Raw genomic sequence first — 24,738 nt, 5'->3', positions numbered from 1 at the left:
CCTCTCTCAGTCTTCATAAGCTTGCCGCCGGCGGCCACCATGACTGCTGCTGCTGCAGAGGTTGCTCGAACTGTCGTCGGTATCTTAGGTCCGTTCTTTAACTCCTTCCTTTTAATTCTCATCGTTTAATTTGTGTCTATATCAAACCTTTAATTTAATTCCCCTTGTGTCGTACTCCTCTGGTCCTAATATTAGTGTGTATAAAGATTTTATATTTCGAAGTGAAGAAGTATTTTACTGAGAGATTTTGATTACTTGTGTTGTGTGTGCATGTTTTTATTACCTTAATTTTCAGGAAACATCATCTCCGGCTTCCTGTTCTTGTCTCCAGTGTAAGATTCATTTCTCTCTTTCACTGCTTAGCTTATCATCATCTTCCTCCCCTGCAAATGGAGATCAACATTTTATGCTATTTTTTTTCTTTTGATTTTATTTTGAAAATTTAGTTATACTTCAATATTAATTGAAAACTTTTAAGATCACTGAGACTCAGTCCCCTTTAAGATGCATGCATTTATTATTAATTTATCACTTTTCATTTGCATACTAGAGATTGTATGTAAAGTGAAAAAGATGAGAGAATAACAATTAAATTCTAGTTGTATTCTCAATTTACAATTAGATTTTCATTTGCATATGTTTAAATTGAGATTTAATACTCTCAGTCCCCTTTAAGATGGATATGATGTTTTGATATAAAATGTGATTTTTTTTTTATTCGCATGTTGCTAATTACTATACATGATCTAATTCAAATTAGACACGAACACATCGCACAATAGTGGAGTGTCTTTCTAGTGGCTGATTTGATTTGACTGGGAAAATCTCTGGGCCAGCATATGTTTCAATCGGTGTTGAAAACTGGACAAGTGTCATTTTGATCTCTTTGATTGCATACTATAGCATAATTACAGCAGAAACATTTTTCATATATAGCAATAATCATCTTGAACTAACGTAATTGATAGACACTAGATAAGACAATAAGGACTGGCCTGGGTTTGTTTAAATAGTTCTATTTATAAGTTATTTTTAATATAATGTACTCCGTCGATTCTTAATATAAGATCTATTTAACTAATTTGATTATATTACAAAAGTTAGGTAAGATAGTTAATTATAAGAAATATGATATGTTTTTCCTAAAACACCATAATCATCTTCCTTAATATTCTCCCTCCCTCTTCTACTTAATTATGGTTGATGGAGTGTCGATAGGGGTAATTTAAAAAAAATTGATAAATATGAGAAATAAGTATTATATTTAAGATCAAAATCAACTTAATAATCAAGTCTTATATTAAGTACTGGAAGAGTATTAAAATTAAGAACAAATTTTTAAATCATAATTTTCTATAGTCAAAAAATTAGATAGAATAAATGTTTAATCTTATAATTAGTTCAGTCATTCTATTATATATGCATAAATAGTATCATCATGTGTGAGGCTGAAAATAATGTTGAAAATGAAAGGAATATTGAATGCGTAAACACAGGCCAACGTTTGTGGGAATATGGAAGAAAGGGTCGGTACAGGAATTCTCGCCGGCGCCGTACTTAGCGACTCTGGTAAACTGTATGGTTTGGACGCTGTACGGCCTTCCGATCGTCCACCCTCACAGCATCCTTGTCGTCACCATTAACGGCTCCGGCGTTGTGATCGAGATCGTCTTCATCGCCCTCTTCCTCATCTATTCTCCTCCCAGAAAGCGAGTCAAGGTCCTCGCCTGGTTCATCCTCGAGCTCATCTTCATCGCTACTCTTACCGTCCTCACTTTAACTCTCGCTCATTCTCACAAGAAACGCTCCGCCATCGTCGGAACCCTCTGCATTATCTTCAACATCATGATGTACGCTTCTCCTTTAGCGGTCATGGTTCGTTCTCCATCAACTCTTAACAATTGTTCTCCATCGATCTCTTATACATACATACGTACATACACACACACATATATATATATCACTTGACTAATGCGTTATCAACTTTGAATTGATTGAGCAGAAATTGGTGATCACCACGAAGAGCGTTGAATTCATGCCCTTCTTCATCTCTCTCGCCGCCTTTGGAAACGGCGTCGCTTGGACCACTTACGCTCTTATTCGTTTTGATCCTTTTGTCAGTGTAAATAAATCTCTCTTTCTTCCCTCTCAAAATTCACACACACGCACACACATATATATATATCAAAGTTATAAACAAATGTTGAAGTATATATACTGGTGTTTGTTTCTGATTAATGCTCAGGTGCCGAATGGGCTTGGGACGTTATTGGCGGCGGCTCAGCTTATTCTGTATGCTACCTATTACAAGAACACAAAGCGGTTGTTGGCTGCGAGGAAGGCCAAAGGATCAGAGATGAATAATCTGTCGGAAGTTGTCGTCGGAAATGGAAGCCGAGGCCCCGACAAGATTGAGGCTGCTCCCAAATAATATGATTAACAGGGAGACGTCTGTTATATATAAAAATATAATAATCCTGCTGGATTTTAGGTGGCCAAATTAGAGCATGAGTCTTTTGTTGTCCCACCATTATTTTCTAATCTCTCTACTGCTTTAATCCCCTCCAGATTTAGCTTTGATGAGTATGAGGTTTTGTGGTCCTCAGTCTGAACGCTGAGGAAGGAAAATAAAATAAAGGAAAGCGTGCATGTTCGTATCTGCTTCCAACTCCAAAGATATATTGACTCGTGATTTAAGTTCTAATTGGAAGAAAAAACAGTTTTATTAGCCTCTATGTTGTGGAATGAACTCCACCGATAATATGATCTTTTGCCATTAACAAGTAACTGCACTTCCAATGGGTTTATAAACTCTAGTCCTATGAGGTAATAATAATAAGCTGCGTTTGAGCAAACAAGTCTAGTCCGAAGGGAAGTTGTTTCCCCTCAGATCATTGCAATTACGAACGGGTTTGGATTAAATTTGATGGTTTTTAAAAGTGAAAATTCAGAGCTGGTATGAAGATGCAGATGAAAGAAACGTGGTCTGATGCAGATGAGGCATATAATATGTAATTCGACCAGGTAGTACCTTGTGAAAGATGAGTTATTTACAAAATTTGAAAACAAATTTTATTGCATGTTTTCGCACAATTGAGCATTACCAAAATGCGCAATAAAAATTTTAGATTAAATTGTTTTATTGTATTAAGTTGGAGCATCATTAAGAATGACAACAATTATTTTACCTAAGGACTACAACGTTTAGTTTTTTTTTTTTTTGGGCCTGAACTAAAACGTTTAGTTGAATGAGTTCTCCGTCAAAATTAATGGGAAAACTTGCTTGAGGAAGCATCAAAGCTTGACATGAAGACGGCTAGAGTGCGGTTAAATCTCTTTGATGTTACTCTATGGATTATGCCAGTTAAGAAGACAAGGGGAAAAAAGAAGGGAAATTACTGAAAATTACTCAATTGTAAAAGTTTATTACCCAAATATATCTAAGGACTCAAATTCATGAGCAAAGGCAACTCATCTTTCATAGGTACAACTCTTCCTCGACTGTGTATAATATAGTCTTATATTTTTTAAGATAATTCTCACATAGTTAACGAATAGCTACACATAATAAAAAGAAGTTGTACCTGAATTGTTAAACAAATTTTAGATGCCTTTAGATAGATTTTGCAATCAAGAATTTTTGAGTGATTTTCCCAAAGGGAAGCTATAAATTTGCTCCAGTCACCGGAATACCCTCATTCATTAGTTCGATTTGTGTCCCAATCGCTGCTGGGACTAGGGATTTTAGCAAAATTCAAGGCTTTTTGTGAGGGTACTGAAGCTATAAACTTGATTCTGAGAGACTAGAGTATCAGCCATCCCAGTGAAGATCTTATAGATGGGCATTAGTAGTCATTTAGGCGCGAATTTGTCTATTGCCATTAATTTTAAGCAAAGCAACGCTAATTACTGTGCATCCGCTCCTACTGGTTTTGATGTATCCCGATATCAGGGCTCTGGAAACCGGAATCAGATAGATCGGGCTAAATTTACGTGCTAATTATTAATCATCAAGTTGAATATTCCCAGGGCTCTACGTCTGTGTGCACGTGTGCGTGTGCACAAGTCCCAGTACCATATCTTTGACGGCTCAATCTCTGACTTTGATATATTCACCCAAAAAAAAATCTCTGACTTTGGTATGACCCAAATGTTATAAACATCATCAAATGTTAGGATTAAAATGAAGAAGAATCCAACTTATGATAGCCAATTGACCTCTTACACCTACCAAGAGGAAAGATCACAAGAAGCATACAATCATCAATGAACTTTATCAATACTCAAGTTAATGATCATAACGGACACGTTCCTCCGCTCAGGAGGGAAATGAACGTTGAATATATGCAGAAACTACCTACCAGGTTGCGCTGCAATACTACATAAAAAACGCACTAACAAGCTTCAACCATTCAACTCAGAGATCCATAATCCTCATTATATAAGTGGGATTTGGGATCGACAGGGTTCAATAAATCACACTAGTCAATGGATGAAGTGATAGATTTGCTATAACTTTTGCAAGCTAAACCCCTTTCAGAAGAATAGGATAGACACGCCCATTGTAAAACATCCTGCTGCCACCCAAGGGCTCAAACGTTCACCTGCACAATGTCACGTCACAAAGCTAATCATTTACCTATAGCAAAAGAAGGCTTGGGCCTTCAGCCGCTAGAAATTCAACAAACTTTTCACACTTAAATAAAAACAGGACTTTCCAAGAAGAAAACAAAAATAAAGAGCAAAGCAAACCAAGAAATAATGAGTGTTCCTAGAATTGACGCGCATGCAAATACGGCTACTACCAAAAGCATGCTTAGGGGTCTTGAATAGCACAAGTGGCATTACATTTTTGGGTGGTAGAGATAGCTGATGTTACAGGTGAGTAAAACCGAACCATAACTGAACATCGAACTAAACTTAATTTGGTTTTTTAGGTTCGTTTAATTTGGCTTTTTTTTTTAGTTAACTATTTCGATTATTTCAGTTATCGGTGTTCGATTTGATGTCTTTTAAAATATTTCGGTTATAACCAAATAACCGAAATTTATTTTAAAAAAAACTATTTTTTTTATTTTTTAATCTTTCTCTATTTTCTTTCTTTTTGACCGGCCTCCCTATTTTTCTTTTCTTTTTTTGACCAGCCTCCCTTGTTATTAAGAAAAATACTTACATAAGTCGTGTTTGCCACTTCGCCTCCATCACTCCCTGTCTCTCTCCCACAGTCTTTCTCTTTCACTCCCGTCTCTAAAGCCCTAGATCTTGGCATCTTGCAACTTGCCGACCTCCTTCTCTCCTTTCTCCTTCTTCAACCTTCGTCCTTACAAGTTCATATCTCCACTCCTTGGCCACCGCAAAGTTCAGACTCACAACTCACATTGCAGATTTGTAGTCGCCAGTCGGCACTCGCATTCCAGTGTCCTCCCTCCTTGGCTGTTGATTCCAGTCGAAATCCCCCGATTTTCTTGCATTCAGTCTTCACTATTGTGAGGTAAGATATATACATATGAAAATTTCAGCTTGCATTAGCCTCTCTTGCATTGGGTCCATTAGGAGTTGATTTGGGCGGCATGGATGGATTCAACAGTGCTTAGGGGTTAACATTATTCGAAGAAAAGCACCTTTTCTTGGGCATGGGCATTGAAAATTTAGAGAATGATGTTTCAAAAAGTGGAGTATGGTTTGCGAAAGAGTACAAGAAAGATAGATGAAGGTAGTTGAACTGGTCTGTGTCAATGCGCATGGCCATCGATCAAGTTTTTATTTGGGGCTCTTTTGATGTATCATTGTGTGCCTCTTGCCCTCTTGTCTACTTTCTAGTTTGCCCATTTTCCACCAATCCCTCCTTTTGGCTCAGATTTTATTTCCTTCCCAAACTTTTTTCAGTGGATTTTCTTTTTCTGACAAAATTAACCAATAAGCACATAACCTAAAAACGACAAATGACTTGCGAGAATGCCTCTAATAGTTTTGATTGTTTAGATAGCTCAATTAATCTTTTTATCCCTCATAAATTACGACCAATTTGCTAATTATTATTTATATGAAATGTGTGCACCTGCAAAATCAAGTCAAACACAATCTCTACATTATCTTGCATGCAATGTGTGCAATATATTAATATTAAGTATACAAAATAATCTAAAATAACCGTATGTTATCTTGTATAAATCTCATAGAAATTTGATGATGTGATTCATTTGACTTATAAATTAATAGTGTTAGAATTTTGATATTGACTTATAATGGTACTTTGTGCTATGTGATATGTTGTAACTGGTATTTTTATTCAGTGAGCTGTCTTCTCAAACTATGGGTGATGCTCAAGCTGGGGATTTGCAAACAATTGCATTGGAGGCAACTGTTAATATATTGTAGATACAACATGGAAAAGACTTAAGAGTAAATAAATTTTACTGTTGATTTTTTTGTTTTTCTTTTTCTCAAGTTGTGCACTCTTTAAGTATCTTCCTTTAATTGGGCAGCTGCAGGTTTTATGTTGTATGTAAGGAGAGCTTGGGGACTACTTGGATTTATTCAGACTTTTGCTATGCTGTACTTCAAAATTTTGAATGTTAATGTTGATGTGCTGGTAGTTTGTTTGTTTAGACTTTTATTATGTTTGAATTTAAATTTGTTATCAATTTATATGCTCTTTTGGATCTTTTGTGGGCTTTCAAATAGATTATTAGTGTTTGGACTTTTATTATGTTGTACAAGCTACTGTCATACTGTTTGGAACAGAAAAGGCCCAAAAAAAAGCCCACTAACCGAACCGAATTTATTTTGATTAATTCGGTTCGGTTAATTGTTGCACTTCGGTTTCGGTTTGGTTTCATAAATATGCACATTTCGGTTATTCGGTTATCATTGTTAACCAAACCAAATAATCAAATGCTCACCCCGAGCTGATGTAATGATCTATCTTTTATAGGACAAAGCACAAGAGAGCAAACATTGAACAACGTTAAAGTCAAGTGCAATAACAAGCAAAACAATAACTGGCCATATTGAACTATTCGAGATTGAAGTCAATATAACTGACTATTATAGGCATGGCTAGAGAAATCATAAAAACGAACCTATTCTAGCCGCCTTCCAAAAGAATCCCCGAAACCTGCAAGGTGACACCAAAAAGTGGTTTATTAAAATCTAAAATTTATACATGCAACTGTACTGATTAACTTAAACAAATACATGATTTTTGCATAATTGGAATCCAAAAGGTACAAGAAGGAACGCTAAAAGTAAAGTATCCCAAGCTAAAACCACTTATTTTTATTGAGTTGCATGTAAAGGGATATACAACACCAAAAATCAAGTGGCCATCCTATCGAGGACATAACCAAGATGAGAGACCGGTGATATCAAAGCCAGCAGCAGCTCTTAAATCCACAAGTGACATGGCGTTCCCACTACTTCAATTTGTAGGCCTATTTTAAGGGTCAAACTACCGACACGGGCATGGTTCAAGTGTATAAAATTTCAGTGAAAAAAACAAAGGTAAATCAGATTATCTAAAACATGCATGCCATTGCCCCACCCTTACTTTCCAGGGTAGGTTCTCGTCAGACCCAAATTAAAGTACAATAAAAATATTATGTTGCAGGTAATCCGAATCCAAAACAGAAAAGAACATATATAGGCATGATGCATTTTTCTTGTTTCTTGATTAGATGTTGTAATTTAAGAAGGGAAAAGTAACTTTTGGATGCCTTTCAATTCTAGATTGAAAAGATACGGACTCCTGTGCATACGAACAAGTCGCAAGGCATGAATTATACATTTCATGGGTTGCGAATAGCACAATTTGCTACAGATTTTACATTTTATATTGATATTGATTAATCGATTCCTTGCTTGTGTTAAGAAAGATGGAAATTTAAATTTTGAGGCAACTCAATCTAATAAATTAGAAAATTGAAATGGTGCTCTACAATGTTCATCACCGTGTCCAGGAAGGCAGATTTTATTGAAATCAACTTCACCAGTCACCAATAGCATTGCCACAAAGATGTCCATTGGATATTGCTCTTCATTGATTTTTGCCAGTGGTGTTTGATTCTGGAGGAATAAAAAGACCGGCAATACATATTCTGTGCCTCCTTTTGACCTTCTCACTTGTTCGTCTAGCTCTTGCATGATTTCTCATGTGACTTGTCCCCATCCCCCCCCCCATTTCTCTTTTCTTCATGTATTGGGTCAATGTTCACTTGTCGCTCCCTCTACTCAATAGAGGGATCAGTCGACTGCAGTGCTTGATTTTTGGATCCTTTAGAGATAAAGAATGGCAGTGCTGCATGCATGGGCGGTGGCAATCAAAGTGTTGTAGGACCTTAACCATTGCTGCAGTGTATGAGTCTTACCTGATGACTTTGGTTGATGCTTTGTATGAGAAAATCTGACTCCACTGCACTCGAGTGGAACTCCTTTAATCTCACATTACATTTATAATTTATGTATTTACTAGCCTTGCATACCTAAGCCAATGAGTTATTTGTGATAAAAAGGTACCTGAGAAACTTAAAGGAAAATTTTATCGGACTGTTATAAAACCAGCTATGATGTATGGTAGTGAATGTTGGGCAATAAAGGGAAAACAAGAGCACAAAGTTGGAGTAGCAGAAATGAGGATGTTGAGATGGATGTGTGGTCATACAAGAAAAGATAGGATTCGAAATGAAAAGATCAGGACAAGAGTTGGTGTGGCACCTATCCAAGAGAAAATGGTTGAAAATCGCTTAAGATGGTTTGGACATGTGCAGAGAAGGCCTTTGGAGGCCCCGGTGAGGAGGGTGGATCAAATAAGATGGAGTCCCATAAAAAGAGGTAGGAGAAGACCGAGAAGAACGTTGAATGAGGTCATTGAAAGAGACCTCCTAGTCAATAACATATCTAAGGATTGGGTTGTTGACAGAGCACGATGACGTCGTGTGATTCATGTAACCGACCCCACCTAGTGGGATAAGGCTTGTTGTTGTTGTTGTTGTTGTATACCTAAGCCAATGAACTATATTCCTCAAATCCTGCGATTATGGAGCCTTTCTCAAGATTCCTCTCTTCTTACTAGCACCATCCTCACTCTGTCACCTATGTCATCCACCATAGCTCACTAGTCTTGTTGTCTCTAGCAACTTGCATCATTCTTTTCTTGCACTCAAGTGTTTCTGACATTTGATCTCAAGCATTTCTCAAGAATTTAAGGTATTAATTTCATTTATTCACCTCCTGCTTTATTCCTGCTGTTGCACTATTGAGAAAAATTCCCTCACATGATAACTCTCTCTCCTTCATAGAACAGACATCCTATTCAGATGGACTAAGATTGATTATGGCAAACAAAATAACAGGAGAAAACTCCATCCGAAGTCAAAATCCCCAAGGAAGGGGAAGGGTTAAATCCTAGAATCCATTCATTCCTCTCCCTTTAACTTCATCATGTGGCTGTGAGCATGAGGAGAATGGAGTATGACTTTGTTTTAGTATCTATTTGGATGAACATCTGGTTGATCTTCAGGTAGAATGATCCAACGGAAGTAAATTTAGTCTGTACAAGTGACACATTTTTCACACCTTGAAAACCCCCTCTCCTTGTTTTTATTTAACAAGATGGTTAAAATTCCTATGTTCCCTTGCTTTTATTTGCAATTAAGTTTAATTGGATTTTTTCCCTTTAAAGGCCACCCATCCATTCAAACTGATATAGGCTAAATTGATTAGTTCAATTTCAAACAAGATGAATAGATTACTTTCAGTATGATAATTCAAGCCATTCAACTAGAAGAATTTGCTTGGTGATGGAACCAAGACTGGACCAATCAAGCCATTGCCCACCCCTAGAAGGTTAGAAACTCCAATAGAGTTACACTGGAAATTTAAAGGATGGAAACTACATTCAACCAAGTGTAGTAAATAATTTAATGCAACTGAATGTTTGAAAAATGAGTCACATTATTCAAATCTTATGAAGAGTGTCTCTCTATGAATTATATAAGTATATTGAATTATTGATAAGATGATATATTGATGATGATGATTTAGTGGCACATCTCCGGAAAAGTTGAAATTGGCAACGGGTCAATGAAAGCATACAAACGAGAGAAAAAGAAAGCATACCCAGTTTTCTGTTCAAGTATGGTGGGAAACTGCATCTTTAGAAACGTGCACGTACAAATCACCAATAGTACCACCGTCAGAAAGGAGTGGAAATTAAAAAGAGCTGACTGAGACCGTTAAAACGAAGGAAAAAAAAATGAACTTGTAAATGCCAGCCACAGATTGAATCATACGAAATTGAAAACAAAATGAGACAGTGTAAGTTAGAAGTGGCATTACCATGCCTGAGAAGGTGGATTTAAAATTGATCTGATGCTTCCTTCAATACCGCCTATTATCTCCCACTGGATCTGCAGGAACGGTCGGGAAAAAACCAGAAGAAATTAATTAAAAGTTGAACTTTTTATTATTAAGGGAATCGTAGGATTAGTTCTATAGGCTTATGAGTTAGGACAGATTCCTTTCGCCTCAACACACGGATCAGGGAAAATATAATTCCCTGCCGACAGGCAAGGGCACAGGCCCCTACCACTGAATTCAGAAGAAGAGAAGCATGAGAATGTAATTTAAGAGAGCGATCCCCTTGTTCCCACTTTGCTTAATATTTCTGCACCTCATGTAAATTCCCGTTTGTTGAATGATTCTAGAATTTTAAAGGTGTTAGGTGACTAACCAGAAACTCAACCGATGGAGGACGAAGGAGCCGCCGCCTGAACTCTGCCGTTGTGCCGCAGGGTCCGTCGATCTAGTGGGTGTGCCGTAGGCTGCTTGTGGCCGGTGTCCCTAGACTGGAGATGCTTGGCTGGGAACCGAAGGAAGGAGAAATGCCGGAACTTCCAGTACTGGTTCGTGGACCGAAAATTTCTTACTGGGTAATTATTTTTTTAAATTGAGCTCGAGCAATATCATGGATTATTTGTTCATGATCAGTTGGGCTCGATTGGGTAATTGGGTTGCTGCAGTGGATTGGATCTGAGGCAACAATTCTGGCCCAAAAAAGAAAATGATTTTGAACTAGCACTTCAACTCCTTGAGTCTAGCGAAAACGGTTAATCTTTCACAACATGACGGATTAAGGTTCGAATCTGTGTTAAAAGAAATGTCCACATTTAGTACTCGATGATACCTCGAATAAGATTGCTTCCAACAAGAGGATACCTATGCTTAGGGGTGTTCATAAAGCCTGGTTGCCCGCAATACCCGTAAAAAAAATACCCAGTCCGCCCTTAAAAAAATGGCTCAAAAGGCATGTTTGGGTTGGGCAGATTGTTCGGCAGGGCCAGGCACCGGGCATGGTATGCTGCCATGCCTGCAAAAATATATATAATTTTATTTATACATATTTCATTAGTCTCATTTATCTCTTGAATTAAACCTATTGTTGCATCAGTGTTTATTAAACTTATTTATTTTTGAACGATTTTGAAAGTTAGACGTCTTCTCATTTGTTGTGATATGTATGACAATCTTTTTTTTTTTTAATGCGAACATTATGACTATTAGCAATTTGTATATTGGCAGATAAGTAATTATATATCATTTGTTTTTTTAGTAGTATATATCATTTATTTTGAACATAACTTTGATGGCCTATGAAAGGATTATCAAGTTATTTTTGAAATTTTTTTTGCTTCTTCTTGCTTCTTCTTTTTCTAAAACTGCCGTATCTTTGTTTGGTTAAGATTAAAAGCCGATCAAGATACTTTAAAAATTTATTAAACCAAAACAAATATTTTTTTAAATATAACTGATTCCATCCTCTCATGAATATTTGGGAGTTATGGGGAAAAAATTAGTATTTGGTTAAGAAATTTTAAAAACTAGAAAAACAATTAAGTTTAATAAAATATACTAATAATATATTTTTTTTGTCATAGTCCACTCCTCTCAGCCATTATAAAATGTAGCTTCATAGTGTATTAATCAGTAATAACTAAATTAGAGCCAAATTGTCATTTTAACATAAAGTTATATTAGATTATTTAGAGGGACATAAATAATTAGTTCATTGATATACTCCCCCCGTTCCTTATTATAAGAGACATTTGATGTTTATGGCATGTTCCTATATATAAGAGACACTTAAAAGTTATCTCTACTTTTTTGTATTGATTTCCTATTTTACCCATATTTATTGTCTCCAACTCACACACTCTCTCCTTCCCACTTCTCTTTCTTTTAATAATTTACCGTTGTTCTCTCTCATGCTTTATCTCCTTATTAATGAGGGTATTTTTGAAAAAAATTATACTTTTTACACATTGATTGTTCTTAACTAATTTTAACTATTTTTTTTATCAACGTAATTCGGTTATTCGTCTCTTATAATAAGGAACGGAGGGAGTAGTATATTGACTTGTTGGGCATGAAAGCCTGTCCTACCCAGCACGCATTTACTCCGCCCAAACTTATTAGGGCTTTTCATGGATAGGGCTGGGCAATGGGTTGCATTTTTCAGCCCATTTATTTTTCGGGATGCGCATTGGGCAAGAGTCCTGCCCTGTCCAGCTCTGTCCATGTGCAGCCCTACCCATGCCTTGGCAAAAAAAAAAAAATCTCCCTAACATAATACGATAGCTAGTTTTATATTCAGTTTTACAATAACTCAATTTCCTTTGTTTCTCATATTTATTTATTCATTTTTAATATAATCATTGTAATAGTTACACATGTTAAAAATTTTGTCAAATAATAGTTCTACTAAATACATTTGATTAATACGATATTTTTAAAAAAATAATACTTATTTATTATAAATGACTAGTTTAACTAATTTTCTCAATCTACTCAAATTAATCGATTACTCTTTATTATTTTCTTAACAGTGAACTTTTTTTTGGTGACATAATTGATTTTTTTTAATGGATGCTTTTGTGACAATTTAATCGCCAAGGAAAAATAAATCACCGAAACGGCGTCGTCTGCTACAGAATTCTACACACTCAAACTGGCCCTCAAACACGACTTTAATCTTCCCGCCTCCTGCGGTCTTCCTCCGCGCGCGAAGAAGCTTTATGCCTTCAAATTTCCAAATCTTGATCATTAGGTGCAGAAGTATCGTAAAAGATGGGGAATGTGAAACGATGGACTGTGACCTATACGAAGCACATCAAGCAAAAACGCAAAAAGTACCAAGATGGTTTTCTAGAACTCGAGAGTTCAACTAACAAGGTATTCTAACTACGATTTCTACCATGTCTTCAATTACGTCCTGGATTGGACGAACGATGACGGCATTTTCTACCTACACTTATTACCTCTATTTTTTTTAACCATATTTTATATTTCGATTTCCAATGCTTTTTGGAGCCCTTCTCATTGTTACTACTCTTATGCAGAATTTGATGAGTTTCGAGTAACTGAATCTATATGCAGGTTATGCTTTATGATGAGTGCGACAATCTCTTGGAATGTAGGCTATTGAAGAGCGATGAAACTGTCACGTCTGGTGAAACTCTGGTGTTCAATGGCTACCTTGTTGACATCGGTGATCCTGAGGGAGATAATAACCCTATTTCTGATTCAAATGTTGATAAAGCACATAAGAATATTGCACGGGGATTTAATAGGTTGAATGGGTCAAACATTAGGACTTCAGCAGGTAAAAGCTGTCTGGTCTTTCTTAAAAAATTTATATCACTAATTACAAAGGGGAATAAAAGATTTGTCGCATTGTTCTGTTTTGGAAATATCAACATTTTAACTTCTGCCTTCTTCATTTATTTTTCCATTCAATCACTTGTTTATCGTTTTATGCTATAGGCGACAGCAAAACTAATGTAAAGGAGAGCAAAGCACATCATGCTCTCAGCCCATCACAAAAGATTATTAAAGGTTGACTTGCTTTCATAACCTGATTCATACAACTTCTCTTTGGTGGTCCATTTGTTTTTGCTTCTCAGAATTTCTTCGGAAGTGCTTAGAGGTCTTATTTGCTTATTCTATATTTCCATGCACTCACACACGCACGCACAAGATCCACTTGCACATTGGCTTGGGACTTTTGTGATGGGTTGAAATGGCCAAAACTGACTATTCCTATCAAATGCAGCATGCTCTATAGGCACTTGCTTCTCTTGGATTAGTGTACTTATTTTTACATATTAACTCATTCTTTGTAAAAACTCGTGCTTATGCAGTTGTTTGCCACAAGTAACTGTGATGGTAAACTAGCAGTAGTTACTTTATGAATTCTTACCGCAGCATAGTGGTATATGCATAATAATTGTTAAAATTGCAGAGTTTAAGAAGAGAGAGCTTCTTAAGTATGGATCACCAAAGATCAGTCCGGAAACAACAAAACCCAACACATCAGGTTAGTCTCTCAATGCAAACACATGTTCTATTTGCTTATATACTTTGCTTTCTTTCTTTCTTTCTTTCTTTTTTTTTTGGCCAGCATCTACTTTGCTTTCTTTATAGTGTCTTACCATGTCTCAAAATAACGGGTCAGAACTAAGCTGAATAAATTCCACTCTACTCTCACCTTTTAAAGTTTAAATACAAATAAATCGACAGCTAATTATAAGACTTTTTTTTTTTTCGGTGCAAATAACTCTCAATCTCCTTTTAGGAAATCATTTGATCTCTTGTTCCATTTTCGTGACAATTTTATCGGCTAATTGTTTAACACTTCCACGCTTTCAATTTTCTAATTAGAGTGGCAGGTTTTGTACACTACACAAGTGACTCAAAAGGCAAAGAAGTACCACGATGGTTTTCTGAAACTTGTGGTTTCTGGATCCAATAGTAGACAGGTTCACTTCTACACATATATCCTTCTCTAAAAGTAATGCCTTCTTACAATCCAAAAAAAAAAAAAAGCTTTCTTCTGACCCAAGTAGATGGCTGGTGAGGGAGGGCATTTAGTAAATGCATTATTTTATAATTTCGTTATCTCGTCCGCTCCCTCGCCAACTCCAATATTATGATCAAAAGTCCGATATAATCACATACATAGTTGCAGCCAAAATTGGATATTCAGCATAATGAATGCTCGCATTCCCCTTTTTTGTTTATATCTCAGGTAATGCTGTTTGATGCAAGCAAGAAACTTCTAGATAGCAAATTCCTCAAGAAAGATGACATAATTAAACCAGGCGAATCACTTGCATTTGATGCATATTTGGTTGACATTGGTGATAATCAAGGAAATCATGAACCAGAATCCAATGATCAAGGTGAAAAAAGCACAGATGCTGAGGAAATCAGGAAGATGCACCGGCAGCAATCTTGTCATTACACCAATGTAACTGCAAGAAAAAGCGGTTAGTTGACTTGATCTGGGAAATTTTTTAGCTGGCTACTCCATGGTGTACTATTTTTTCTGATTTCTGATTTCTTTTTCCCTTTCATAATATTTACGGATATAGTTTGCCTTTTACCTTCCCAATCGATTCTTAATGTCTTAGACTATAAACTGCATTACCTATTCTCATGCTGATGGCTTCTGATATAATTATTTTTTGCATTCCTTTTTGTGTGTGAGCTTTACTTTGTAACTGTACTTGCTAGCTCAAGCTTTTCGGTTTGTCTTACGTGAGAGGAAGGCTATAACCTGCTCAAGGAAGGAAGGAATATTAAAAGCGGTGTGGGGAGCAGGGTATGCTTGTCTGTGGTTCGTAATTACTCTATTTACTGGTGATCAAACACAGGAGATTTAAATGAGAGAATATTCTATTTTAATTCTATTTACAAAAACGTTCTTTTAGTCCTTTTAGTACACCTGATTTTACAATTGAAGTTTGATCATCTCTCTACAGAATGCTATTAGTAATATTGTATTTGCTGACTTTTGAATAAAAATTACCAAGGAGAGTTGAATGTAAACTCTGTTTTCAGTTTGAAGTAAGACATAGATTGCAATCATAAGATGTTTAAAGCTCTAAGTTTTATTGCGCTGTTGTACACTGTACCCATCAACATATGTTTGCCTGGGTTACATTTAATCTCATATCAATCCGCTGAAAGTGATGTGTCGATTGGAGAACCTTTTCCTTCTTGTTTGTGTTATAATTGCTTCCTTTGTGGTTTATATTCGTCAATTTCTCTGGAGTAGGCTGCCTGCGGTTATGTTTATAATTATATTCTCCATTTTTTAATTTTCATTTTCCCCTCTTCGTTTAAAGGCCCCTCAAATATCTCTTTAATTTTCAATTTAGAGTGGCTGGTGTTATATTCAACGAGGTCCAATAAAAAATCCAAGACTTACCACGATGGTTTTTTGCAACTTGAAATTTTTGGATCTCGGGGGAGACAGGTTAGTTTTAACTCTTCTTATAGGTTTCTGCTTGGTCTCTTTAAATTGTCCTTCCTTTTCTCCAACCCATCAGTGTCTTCATATGTTGTCAATTTGTTTTGCTTCCTGTTTAATTTCAATATTGAATCGTCAACCATAAATTCTACAGCTTTTTTGGATTAGTGGACTGAACACCAGGATACTATTAATCTTGATTCGTTTGATGCTCACTTCTTTTCAGGTTGTCCTGTGTGATTTGAACAAAACACCAATAGAGCGCCGGTTCTTGAAGAAAGATGAAGTTATAAGGCCTGGTGAATCAATATACTTCGATGGCCATCTTGTCGATGTAGGAGATCCCAGAGAAAGCCATCAATGTCCAGTGAATTCTGATGAGAAAGGAACTGGGGATAATTTTGGTCAGAGGAAACAAAGACATGAACAAAACGGCTGTCTAAAGGCCAACCCAGTTGTCGTCAAAGGTCAGCATTTGACTTAATTTTTTCTCATATTTTTAGTGGTCTTGTTTTGTGCTAAGGTTTTTATATTTTTCCCTTTTATGTTCTTTGGCCTTACTCGGCAGTGGAGCCTAACAGTAAAGCTTATTTAGCAAAAGAAGCAAATGCGAACTCCCTCTGCTCTGGGTCAGACGTGATCGAATCAAGCAGGATAGTCCCACCAATCAAGCCTTTACGTGACAGTGCGTATTGTCTCGTCATTCTGCTTTTAATTGTGTGACATTCTTCTCTTTTTTTCGTATTTAATTATCTTATCATAGATCCTTTATTTGTATGTGTTTTCTCTATGCTTGATTGAATGTGTCTTAGAATCATGTAGGTTCCTGATTTCAAATCATGATGTAGCTTCCAGATAGACTTGGTTTGTTCATGCTTTATTGTTTGACATTGTTATTTCAAAGATATGCCGGGGGTAACAGCCGACCTGTGTCTTTGTGGTTCATTGCATGGGCATGGGTTCAAATTCTAGCGACCAAAAAGGGCCAAAAAAAACAAGAAGATATTTCCGGGGTTTTGTTCTTTCAACTGTGACATGATAGACAGAGGTTCACTGACTTGTATAAAATTAGGAAAGGGATTTATCATTCAGCAAAAACTGCTTGACCTTGAATGAAATTGGAGCATGTATCTTAGATGTAGGCTTGACATGCCTTTGATGTCACAAGAATCTCTTTTTCGTCTTATTGACCGGCTCTGCTCTTATTCGTTGCTTTATTATACTTACATGTGATTGATTTCTGCTACTTCGGCAGCCCATCAAATACTGTCTCTTCTACAAAACCGTCTGGCTCCGAAGAGCAAAATTACAGGTTAGACAGGAAACACGACCAGCGAACGAGCTACCTACAAGCCATAAGGATCATGATAATGCAACTATTTCTTTTAAACGGCGAAAATAATACAATGACATTGGGTTATTGTAGGTAGTGGACCAACAATTGCCTCGGCACCCAGTCACAATTCATCTGAAAATTTTCGAGATAGGGAATCCATTGAGACTGTGAAGTCTTCCAAAGGCAAGTGAAGATGGAGTTTGTGAATTTCCAGCATACTAATTCTGTGATCTTTAAGACAAGATATCTTGAAACTTTTTTAAGATGCTCATGGCTATTTGTTGATTCTGCGTAAAGTAGATTCTGCAGCAGCAAGTGGTGGTGTCAGTTTGCAATTCACCGATAACATCGGAAATTCCCACCAGGTCTAGTTTCAAATTTATTTATTATTACCCCAAGTGCCACTGCGTCATTTATCCCATAGCTGAGCCCTATGGCGGAATAGAGATCACATGGTTGAGAAATTTTGATATCTAGATCACAGAATGTTCAAGCATACTCAAAAGTCAACATGATAGGTTGTATTTTCCAAGTTTTCTTTTCCGTGTTTTGAAATAGGTTTCCATGAGAAGCCCAAAAAAAGTTTAGGTGAAGAATTTTTGTTTTATATAGGGATGAGCCTTCGGTTATCTTCAATAGTTGAATTGATGTGTTTCGTTTGCAATTTTTTTGTAGCCCGAACCATGCAAGGAAGCCCAGACAAATACAAGTGAGGCAGTCTTTGATTTTTCCAAGTCAAGTTCGGGTGCTAATTCATCTTGTTCTGTTACCAGCAAAGGTAAGAGTGATGAGTTCTCGCGTACAACGGATATGAATGATTGCCCAAGCTTTGGCCTTGGGTTTTGACAGGTAATGCATTGGAATTTTAAGTGTTTGTGTTATTTTCTTGTTGCCAAATCCAAGACCATTCTATTTACTCTCTTGCTTGCAGTCGTTTGATGCGAAAACACTTGCCCAATCATTTTTAAATTGGAAATGTAGTGAAGGACACCGAAATCTTGAATTATCATGCGATTTAGTAGGCAAACAAATATTTGTGAAGCTTAGCAAAAGGAAATAAATTTAACTTTTTTTTTTGGGACTGGAAAATAAATATAACTAATTGAATCTAGTAATAATTGTGCATGTGATGTGTTTTAAAAGAGACTGAGAATGGAAATAAAATGAATATTTTTATGCCTGGTAAATCGCGACTTCAATCTCGTTCCCATTAGGGTGTGTTTGGCAAGCACCTCAAATCATGGTTTTGGGACTCAAACCATGGTTTGAGAAAAATGTTAGTCAAACACCCTTAAAAAAATCAAAACCATGGTTTGGGTTTAAAATTATGGTTTTGATTCCAAAACCATGGTTTTGGAAAAAGCAGAAATTTTTTACTTTTGGAGAAAAAAGAGAGAGTATGAGAACCTATAGGATATGTATCTTGTTGTTTTTTTTATAAACATATTTAATTTTATATCTTATAAATATATACATATTAATTATTTATTAATTATATTATCTTATATATTATTAATATATGTTAATAAAAAATATATTATTAACAATTTTATTCCTTCAAATTAAAATATATCATAAAATATATTTTTTCTATAATTATCATATTAATTTATGCCAATTTGTATATATAAAAAGTACTTCTAATAACAACTATCTAAATACTCACATTTTTCAAAATCATTTTTTTACAAAATCTATTCTTTTCAAAATTTATTTTTTTTAGAATCTATTTTCCAGAAGTTATTTTCCAAACTATGGTTTGGTTTCATCTAAACACACCCTAAGCAGCTTAAACTGTACCTGATGTTTCGTCATCTTTGGGAAAATGAACTCACATTATTTGAGCTATTTCCCGTTGATATAGAAGCTGAGCATGAGTGATTACTGGAAACGATAGGGCCCAAATAACAAGAATTAAGGGCATAGGAGAGACCAAACAAAATATGATTCTGATTATATTTAATTATGCCCTTCACTTGTACTTGATTGTAATATGGACCGTCCATTTCAGATGCCTTTTATGAATATATTGGAGAGATGCTGCTTTTGACACTTCGTGGGAATATGGTTCTGTGCGATTATGGTTAAATATAAGACGCATCACTCTCTGTTTGGGTGGAAGCCTGATATCGTACAAAGTTACATTTTATAAAAGATGAAACAAGAGGAAAAATTGGGTTTTTAATATAATATAATTACATTTTGTGCCACTCTTTACAAATGTACCAATAAGTGATGCTAAAACACTTAATGATGGGAGTTATTCTGAGGTCATAACAAGGATGAGGCTAACATAACACATGCAAGGTAGGATGGCATCTGATTTTTACCCATCTTCACAGAACGTATGCCCATTAACTTTCTTGAGGATATTCGATGAGAAATTAAAATTCAGAAAAATAAAATCACGTCATCAATTTTTAACTCGGTATCTTTGTATTTTTTTCCTTAATTAAATATGCTAATTTTAATCTGTTAACATCGCTCTATTTGTACTGTTAATTATAAAAGTTAATTATGTTAATAAAGTAAAATTACGGTATTTAATTAAGAGAGAAAAATATCTAAATATCAAATTAAAAATTGATAAAAATAATAGATGCCTCCAAAATGGTTTTTCCTTACAATCATTGGCTTTTCACGTTGTATACTATTATCCACATAACTGGGATTGTTACCTTTGAATGTATGAACGCATTGTCCCACCTCATTATTTGTTTCGCAGTTACGATCAGCAATTCAACATGTGATACATGTAAATGTGGAAGCTGTTATTTCTGGGGATTGCAAGTGCGGTGAAAGTTGGGGCACTTTGATAAAATAAATGTGACAAATAAGATAGCTGTAAGTATGATGTGACGTTGGAGTTTTGGATCTGATCCCAATCCCCAACCCCACTTTGTATGTGCGCGCGTGGGAGAGATGCTTCCGCATCCACTAACAACAGTAGGATAGATATCCAAGTCCAACCTTGATTCTTCACAAGATGTCGAGGAAGCAAAAGTTGCACCAATTTTGTAACTACCTCAGTTGGAATTAGGCGGCCCGAGGTAAAATCATATAAAAAGATCTCTGTAGCAATTAAGAAGCCGAAAGCCTTTTCTTTTTTAGGAGAAAGTTCACACATCAAGCAACTTTATATCTCTCTCGAAAATCCCCCATGCAACTTGATGAACTTTCTGAGATCGTTTTTAATCTCGTTAACATGGTTATATTCCTTATGTAACATGGAGCTAAAGTCTGAAAGATGAGATCTGATATTTTTGTCTTATGTTTTCCTCTTGGTTATTCTTCTGGAACCCAAACAAGTAAACATTGCGAAAGGGGGCTCGTTAGCTTTTATTCGGGTTACAGAAAGCTCTTGTCAATTAAACGTAAGGTTTAATGCTGCATCCTAAGCCTACTTTTCAGTGCAAAGTTACTGGAGCAATATGTCTTATTGTTCTCCACTTCCTCACCAAGCGGGAGAGAAGGATAAGTTCTTTGTTTATTATAATCAGTAATGGTCCACGCTAATTAATCGTCTTATAAGATCACTAATTAAATACTCTTCCCGTTATTAATATAAGACTTATTTAATTAATTTGATTGGATTAAGGAAGTTAGGTAAATTAGTTAATTATAAAAAATATGACATGTTTTTTCTAAAACACTATAATCATCTTTCTTAATATTCTCCCTCCATCTTTTACTTAATTATGGTTGAGAGAATGTTCGTATGGGTAGTTTAAAAAAAATTAATAAATATAATAAATGGGTCTTATATTTAGGATCAAAATCAACTCAATAATTAGGTCTTATATTAATAATCGGAGAAGTAATATGATCACTTATAATTATGGGCTGGAGGACTAAATTTGTACGATAATGATAACGACAGGCGTGTTTGACAAACAAGCATACCCTGAAATCAAAACAAAAAATTAGATGTGTATGGTACCCAACAATCACTCTCTCGCCCTTTTAGCAGTAGCAATGATTTTTTTTTTTTTTGGAAAAATTAGTAGTAACAAAGATTTTTTTGGGATACATACGGAATTTTTAATAGTATCCTTTCTTATCTGTATAATAATAAATAATCAGAAAGCAAGATTTTGTGAGACAGTTAGCACTGAGAGAATGTGGTGAAATAATTGGGCCCCTGGTGATAGAATCAAGACAACTGGGCTTAAAATACAAAGAGGGGTGAGGGTCCATTTCTAAGTGGAGGGTCATGAACATGTTCCATCATTTGAAAAAGAACAGAATTTGTACCATCCATCAAACTATTCTACTTGCTACCAGCAGGCAATTACATCATTGAATTAAATAATTGATCCCAGCAAGGATTTTAGATACATGAACTTGTGCCGTTCTTCTGAAATCGTCGCAGCATTTTTTTGTGTCAAAAGACAGAGAAACAAGAATAGCAGAAGCGGAATATATGAAGAGGAAGATGATGAGTATTGAGTAGGTAAAGTGAGTGAAGTAGGAATCACAATGGCTGTCCCTCAAACTCCAACCACATCTCCAAATCTGTATCCACAAGAACTTCAGTTAAAACTATATCAGGCCTTCATTTTCTCAATTCCAATCCTATTTTCCATCATTCTCTTTCTCTTGTTTTATTTGTTCTACCTCAAGCGCAGAGCTTCCTCTCTCTCTTCCCCTCCTCACTTTCTTCCTACCACTGCTCCTTCAACTACCTATCATTCCACCGTAAGTCTCACTCTTCATCCCTCTTTCTCTCTGTTATATCATTTGTATCTCTATACATATGCCTTTACTCAATTCTGGGGATTTCAATTCATATATTGGTGCCTCAATCTCCCTATATTGTTTTGGCAGCCTTGTCGCTTGGATCTGACGCTTCAGTTCCTCGACACTCTTCCAAAAGTTTTATTTGATGAAGAATTGAAAGAAAAAGATTCACAGTGAGTGTTTCCAATCTTCATTTTCTTCTCTTTTCTTTGTTTATCTTCCTTGATAGATTCCTGTTCTTCTTTTGCTATTGGCGCTAAAACAGCATGAACACCAGCTAGATGCTTCTTGTGATATCCTATCGCATGCATAGAATTGATTGAAAGCCCTTGATATGATGTCTAATGGAGGAGACATGTCTTTGAGATTAGTTCGATCGATGTTATTAGGAACCGTTGCTCTTCGAAAGATGCGAAAACATTAATTAACAGTATCTTCAATTGAATTCTCAATTTCTTTCTCTCTTTTTCTTATTTTCTTTTTCCATCAGAATCTCACATTTACGGCATCTACTATTTTCACAAAAAGAGCTACAGCAAAAGGAAATTAAAAAAAAAGATAAGTGGAATATATGAACAATGACATCTCTTGGGTTTCAGCGGACGAAAGAAAAGATCAACCTGTCTGAATGTGACCTAAGTGGAATAAAGAATCCTCCTCCGTAGAACTTGTGGATATAAAAAAAAATGAATAAAGTAATACTACTTTCAGTCTTTAATATAAGAGCCAGTTAACTAGTTTAAATAAGTAAAAGAAGTTTGTTAAGTTAGTTATTTGTAATAAATAGATGCTATCTTCTTTAAAATACTATTGCTAATTAAATGTGCTATCTTGAGCATTTGATGAAACATTTAACATATGCAACCACTATAATAAGTACTTTAGGAGAATAAATAAATAAATATAAGAGACAAAATAAATCAGGATCTTATATCTAAAACCATATTAAAAGTCAAACTAACTCTTATATTAATAAACGGAGGTGGTATGTAGCCCTCTAATGCTATTTTCTAGTTGCATCAAACATCCTTTTCTTATGTTATTTCTTCTAGTTTATCCAACACCTTAAACCGAGAATAAAATTAGGGTGTTGGACGTGACTAGAAAAATAACATCATGGGTGCACCAAAAAAAATTAACACTAAGTTATTGTATGCATCACAAATAAGATTAGTGTATTGTATGTAACAAAAAATAACATCAAGGGATGTTGGGTGCAACCAAACAATAACATTAGAATATTAAATACATCATAAATAAAATTAGAATATTGGATGCAATTAGGAGATAACATTATGGCACAGGATATTACTTTACCCTAGAAAAACCTCCCAAACAAACAAATTAACAATGAAAAAAGAGGACAAGAAGACGTTATTTGGGTGTGTGTGTTTGTAATGTAATGTAAATGATTAAATGATTGCATATGATGTTGTTCTGAGGTGAGCTAATTTGGTGAAACAGATGTTGTGTGTGTCTGGGAGAATTTGAGATGAAAGAAGACGTATTACAGATCCCTCAGTGCAAGCATGTGTTTCACAGAGATTGCATTTACCATTGGCTCCATTCACACTCCACTTGCCCACTGTGCAGATGTTGTATCATTCCTCCCACCAAGTTTCTGAATCCACCACCCCTTCCTCCACCTCCTCCTCTTGCGGACGAAGCTGCTTCTGCTTCTGCTTCTTCCAACTAATAACGACACATATTGCAGTGGTGATGGCTTAGTAGCTTGGTGATATGTAAGTTTTTCTTTGTAAGCGAAATGTCACGGGTTTGTTGCAACTTGTAACTTTAGATTGTAAGTGTCTGCCATTGTAATTCCCAAAAAAAAAAAAAGGAGGAGGAAATATATTGTTACCTAATGTCTCTTTCAATTCCTCACATTTCTCAACCTCTTCATATTTATAAGCCTCCATGCATGCATAGTTCATCAAATAAACCAACTCCTCTGTTTTCCCTTTTGAGCCCCTGCCTCTCATCGTCACCAAATTGGAATTGGAATTACTCAAAATTGAGAAGTGCAGTTGAATGAGGCCGGCAATGAAGAGCATCCCGTCAAGCCCAGTTCTGACCGTTTTTGGTGTTTCTTCCTGTTCACCCTTTTTTTTTGGGCCAGACTTGTTCACCCAATTTCAATCACTGTTGTCTTCACTCCCTTGAGCTAGCAAATGTTGTATAATTAATTATTGAATTGCTAATTATTGATTATTACTATTATTTCGCGACATTATATTTTCTATTTGCATGTAGCTTGGTGTTTCCCGTCTCCTTTTGGTGGGGTTTTTTTTTTGTATAACTCAAAAATAGAATTTTTTTTAAGGATTTTTTTATCATATTTATAATAAACAAC

At 35.6% G+C, this 24,738-nt stretch overlaps 4 protein-coding genes across 4 annotated transcripts; 3 read left to right on the top strand and 1 right to left on the bottom strand.

The window, feature by feature from the left end:
- LOC114746420 (bidirectional sugar transporter SWEET4-like) lies at positions 1-2,431 on the top strand. Its single transcript, XM_028934649.1, has 5 exons — positions 1-88; positions 296-332; positions 1,497-1,875; positions 2,003-2,122; positions 2,246-2,431. The coding sequence occupies exons 1-5, from the start codon at positions 40-42 to the stop codon at positions 2,429-2,431; spliced, it is 771 nt and encodes a 256-aa protein (XP_028790482.1). The 5' UTR covers positions 1-39.
- Positions 2,432-4,251: 1,820 nt separating this feature from the next.
- On the bottom strand, positions 4,252-10,889 carry LOC114746424 (protein kish). Its single transcript, XM_028934652.1, has 5 exons — positions 10,730-10,889; positions 10,336-10,406; positions 10,117-10,223; positions 7,083-7,117; positions 4,252-4,604 (listed from the first exon to the last, which is right to left on the bottom strand). Exons 2-5 carry the CDS (start codon positions 10,336-10,338, stop codon positions 4,537-4,539), a joined length of 213 nt encoding a protein of 70 aa, XP_028790485.1. The 5' UTR covers positions 10,339-10,406; positions 10,730-10,889; the 3' UTR covers positions 4,252-4,536.
- Positions 10,890-13,122: 2,233 nt separating this feature from the next.
- On the top strand, positions 13,123-19,733 carry LOC114746419 (uncharacterized). Its single transcript, XM_028934648.1, has 14 exons — positions 13,123-13,227; positions 13,432-13,657; positions 13,819-13,890; positions 14,297-14,371; positions 14,716-14,813; positions 15,083-15,323; positions 16,218-16,315; positions 16,536-16,776; positions 16,878-16,994; positions 17,565-17,621; positions 17,736-17,828; positions 17,946-18,010; positions 18,321-18,423; positions 19,657-19,733. The coding sequence occupies exons 1-14, from the start codon at positions 13,123-13,125 to the stop codon at positions 19,731-19,733; spliced, it is 1,668 nt and encodes a 555-aa protein (XP_028790481.1).
- Positions 19,734-21,929: 2,196 nt separating this feature from the next.
- On the top strand, positions 21,930-24,210 carry LOC114746425 (probable E3 ubiquitin-protein ligase RHA4A). The gene is made up of 3 exons (XM_028934653.1): positions 21,930-22,343; positions 22,473-22,558; positions 23,850-24,210. Exons 1-3 carry the CDS (start codon positions 22,125-22,127, stop codon positions 24,079-24,081), a joined length of 537 nt encoding a protein of 178 aa, XP_028790486.1. The 5' UTR covers positions 21,930-22,124; the 3' UTR covers positions 24,082-24,210.
- The last annotated feature ends 528 nt before the right edge of the window (positions 24,211-24,738 follow it).

This window comes from Neltuma alba, unplaced genomic scaffold (assembly GCF_004799145.2).
Source record: "Neltuma alba isolate B1F8T4 unplaced genomic scaffold, ASM479914v2 tig00004991_pilon, whole genome shotgun sequence".
Lineage (NCBI taxonomy): Eukaryota > Viridiplantae > Streptophyta > Magnoliopsida > Fabales > Fabaceae > Neltuma > Neltuma alba.
Note: the sequence above shows the minus strand (reverse complement) of the source record. Positions and strands in the feature narration are given on the sequence as shown.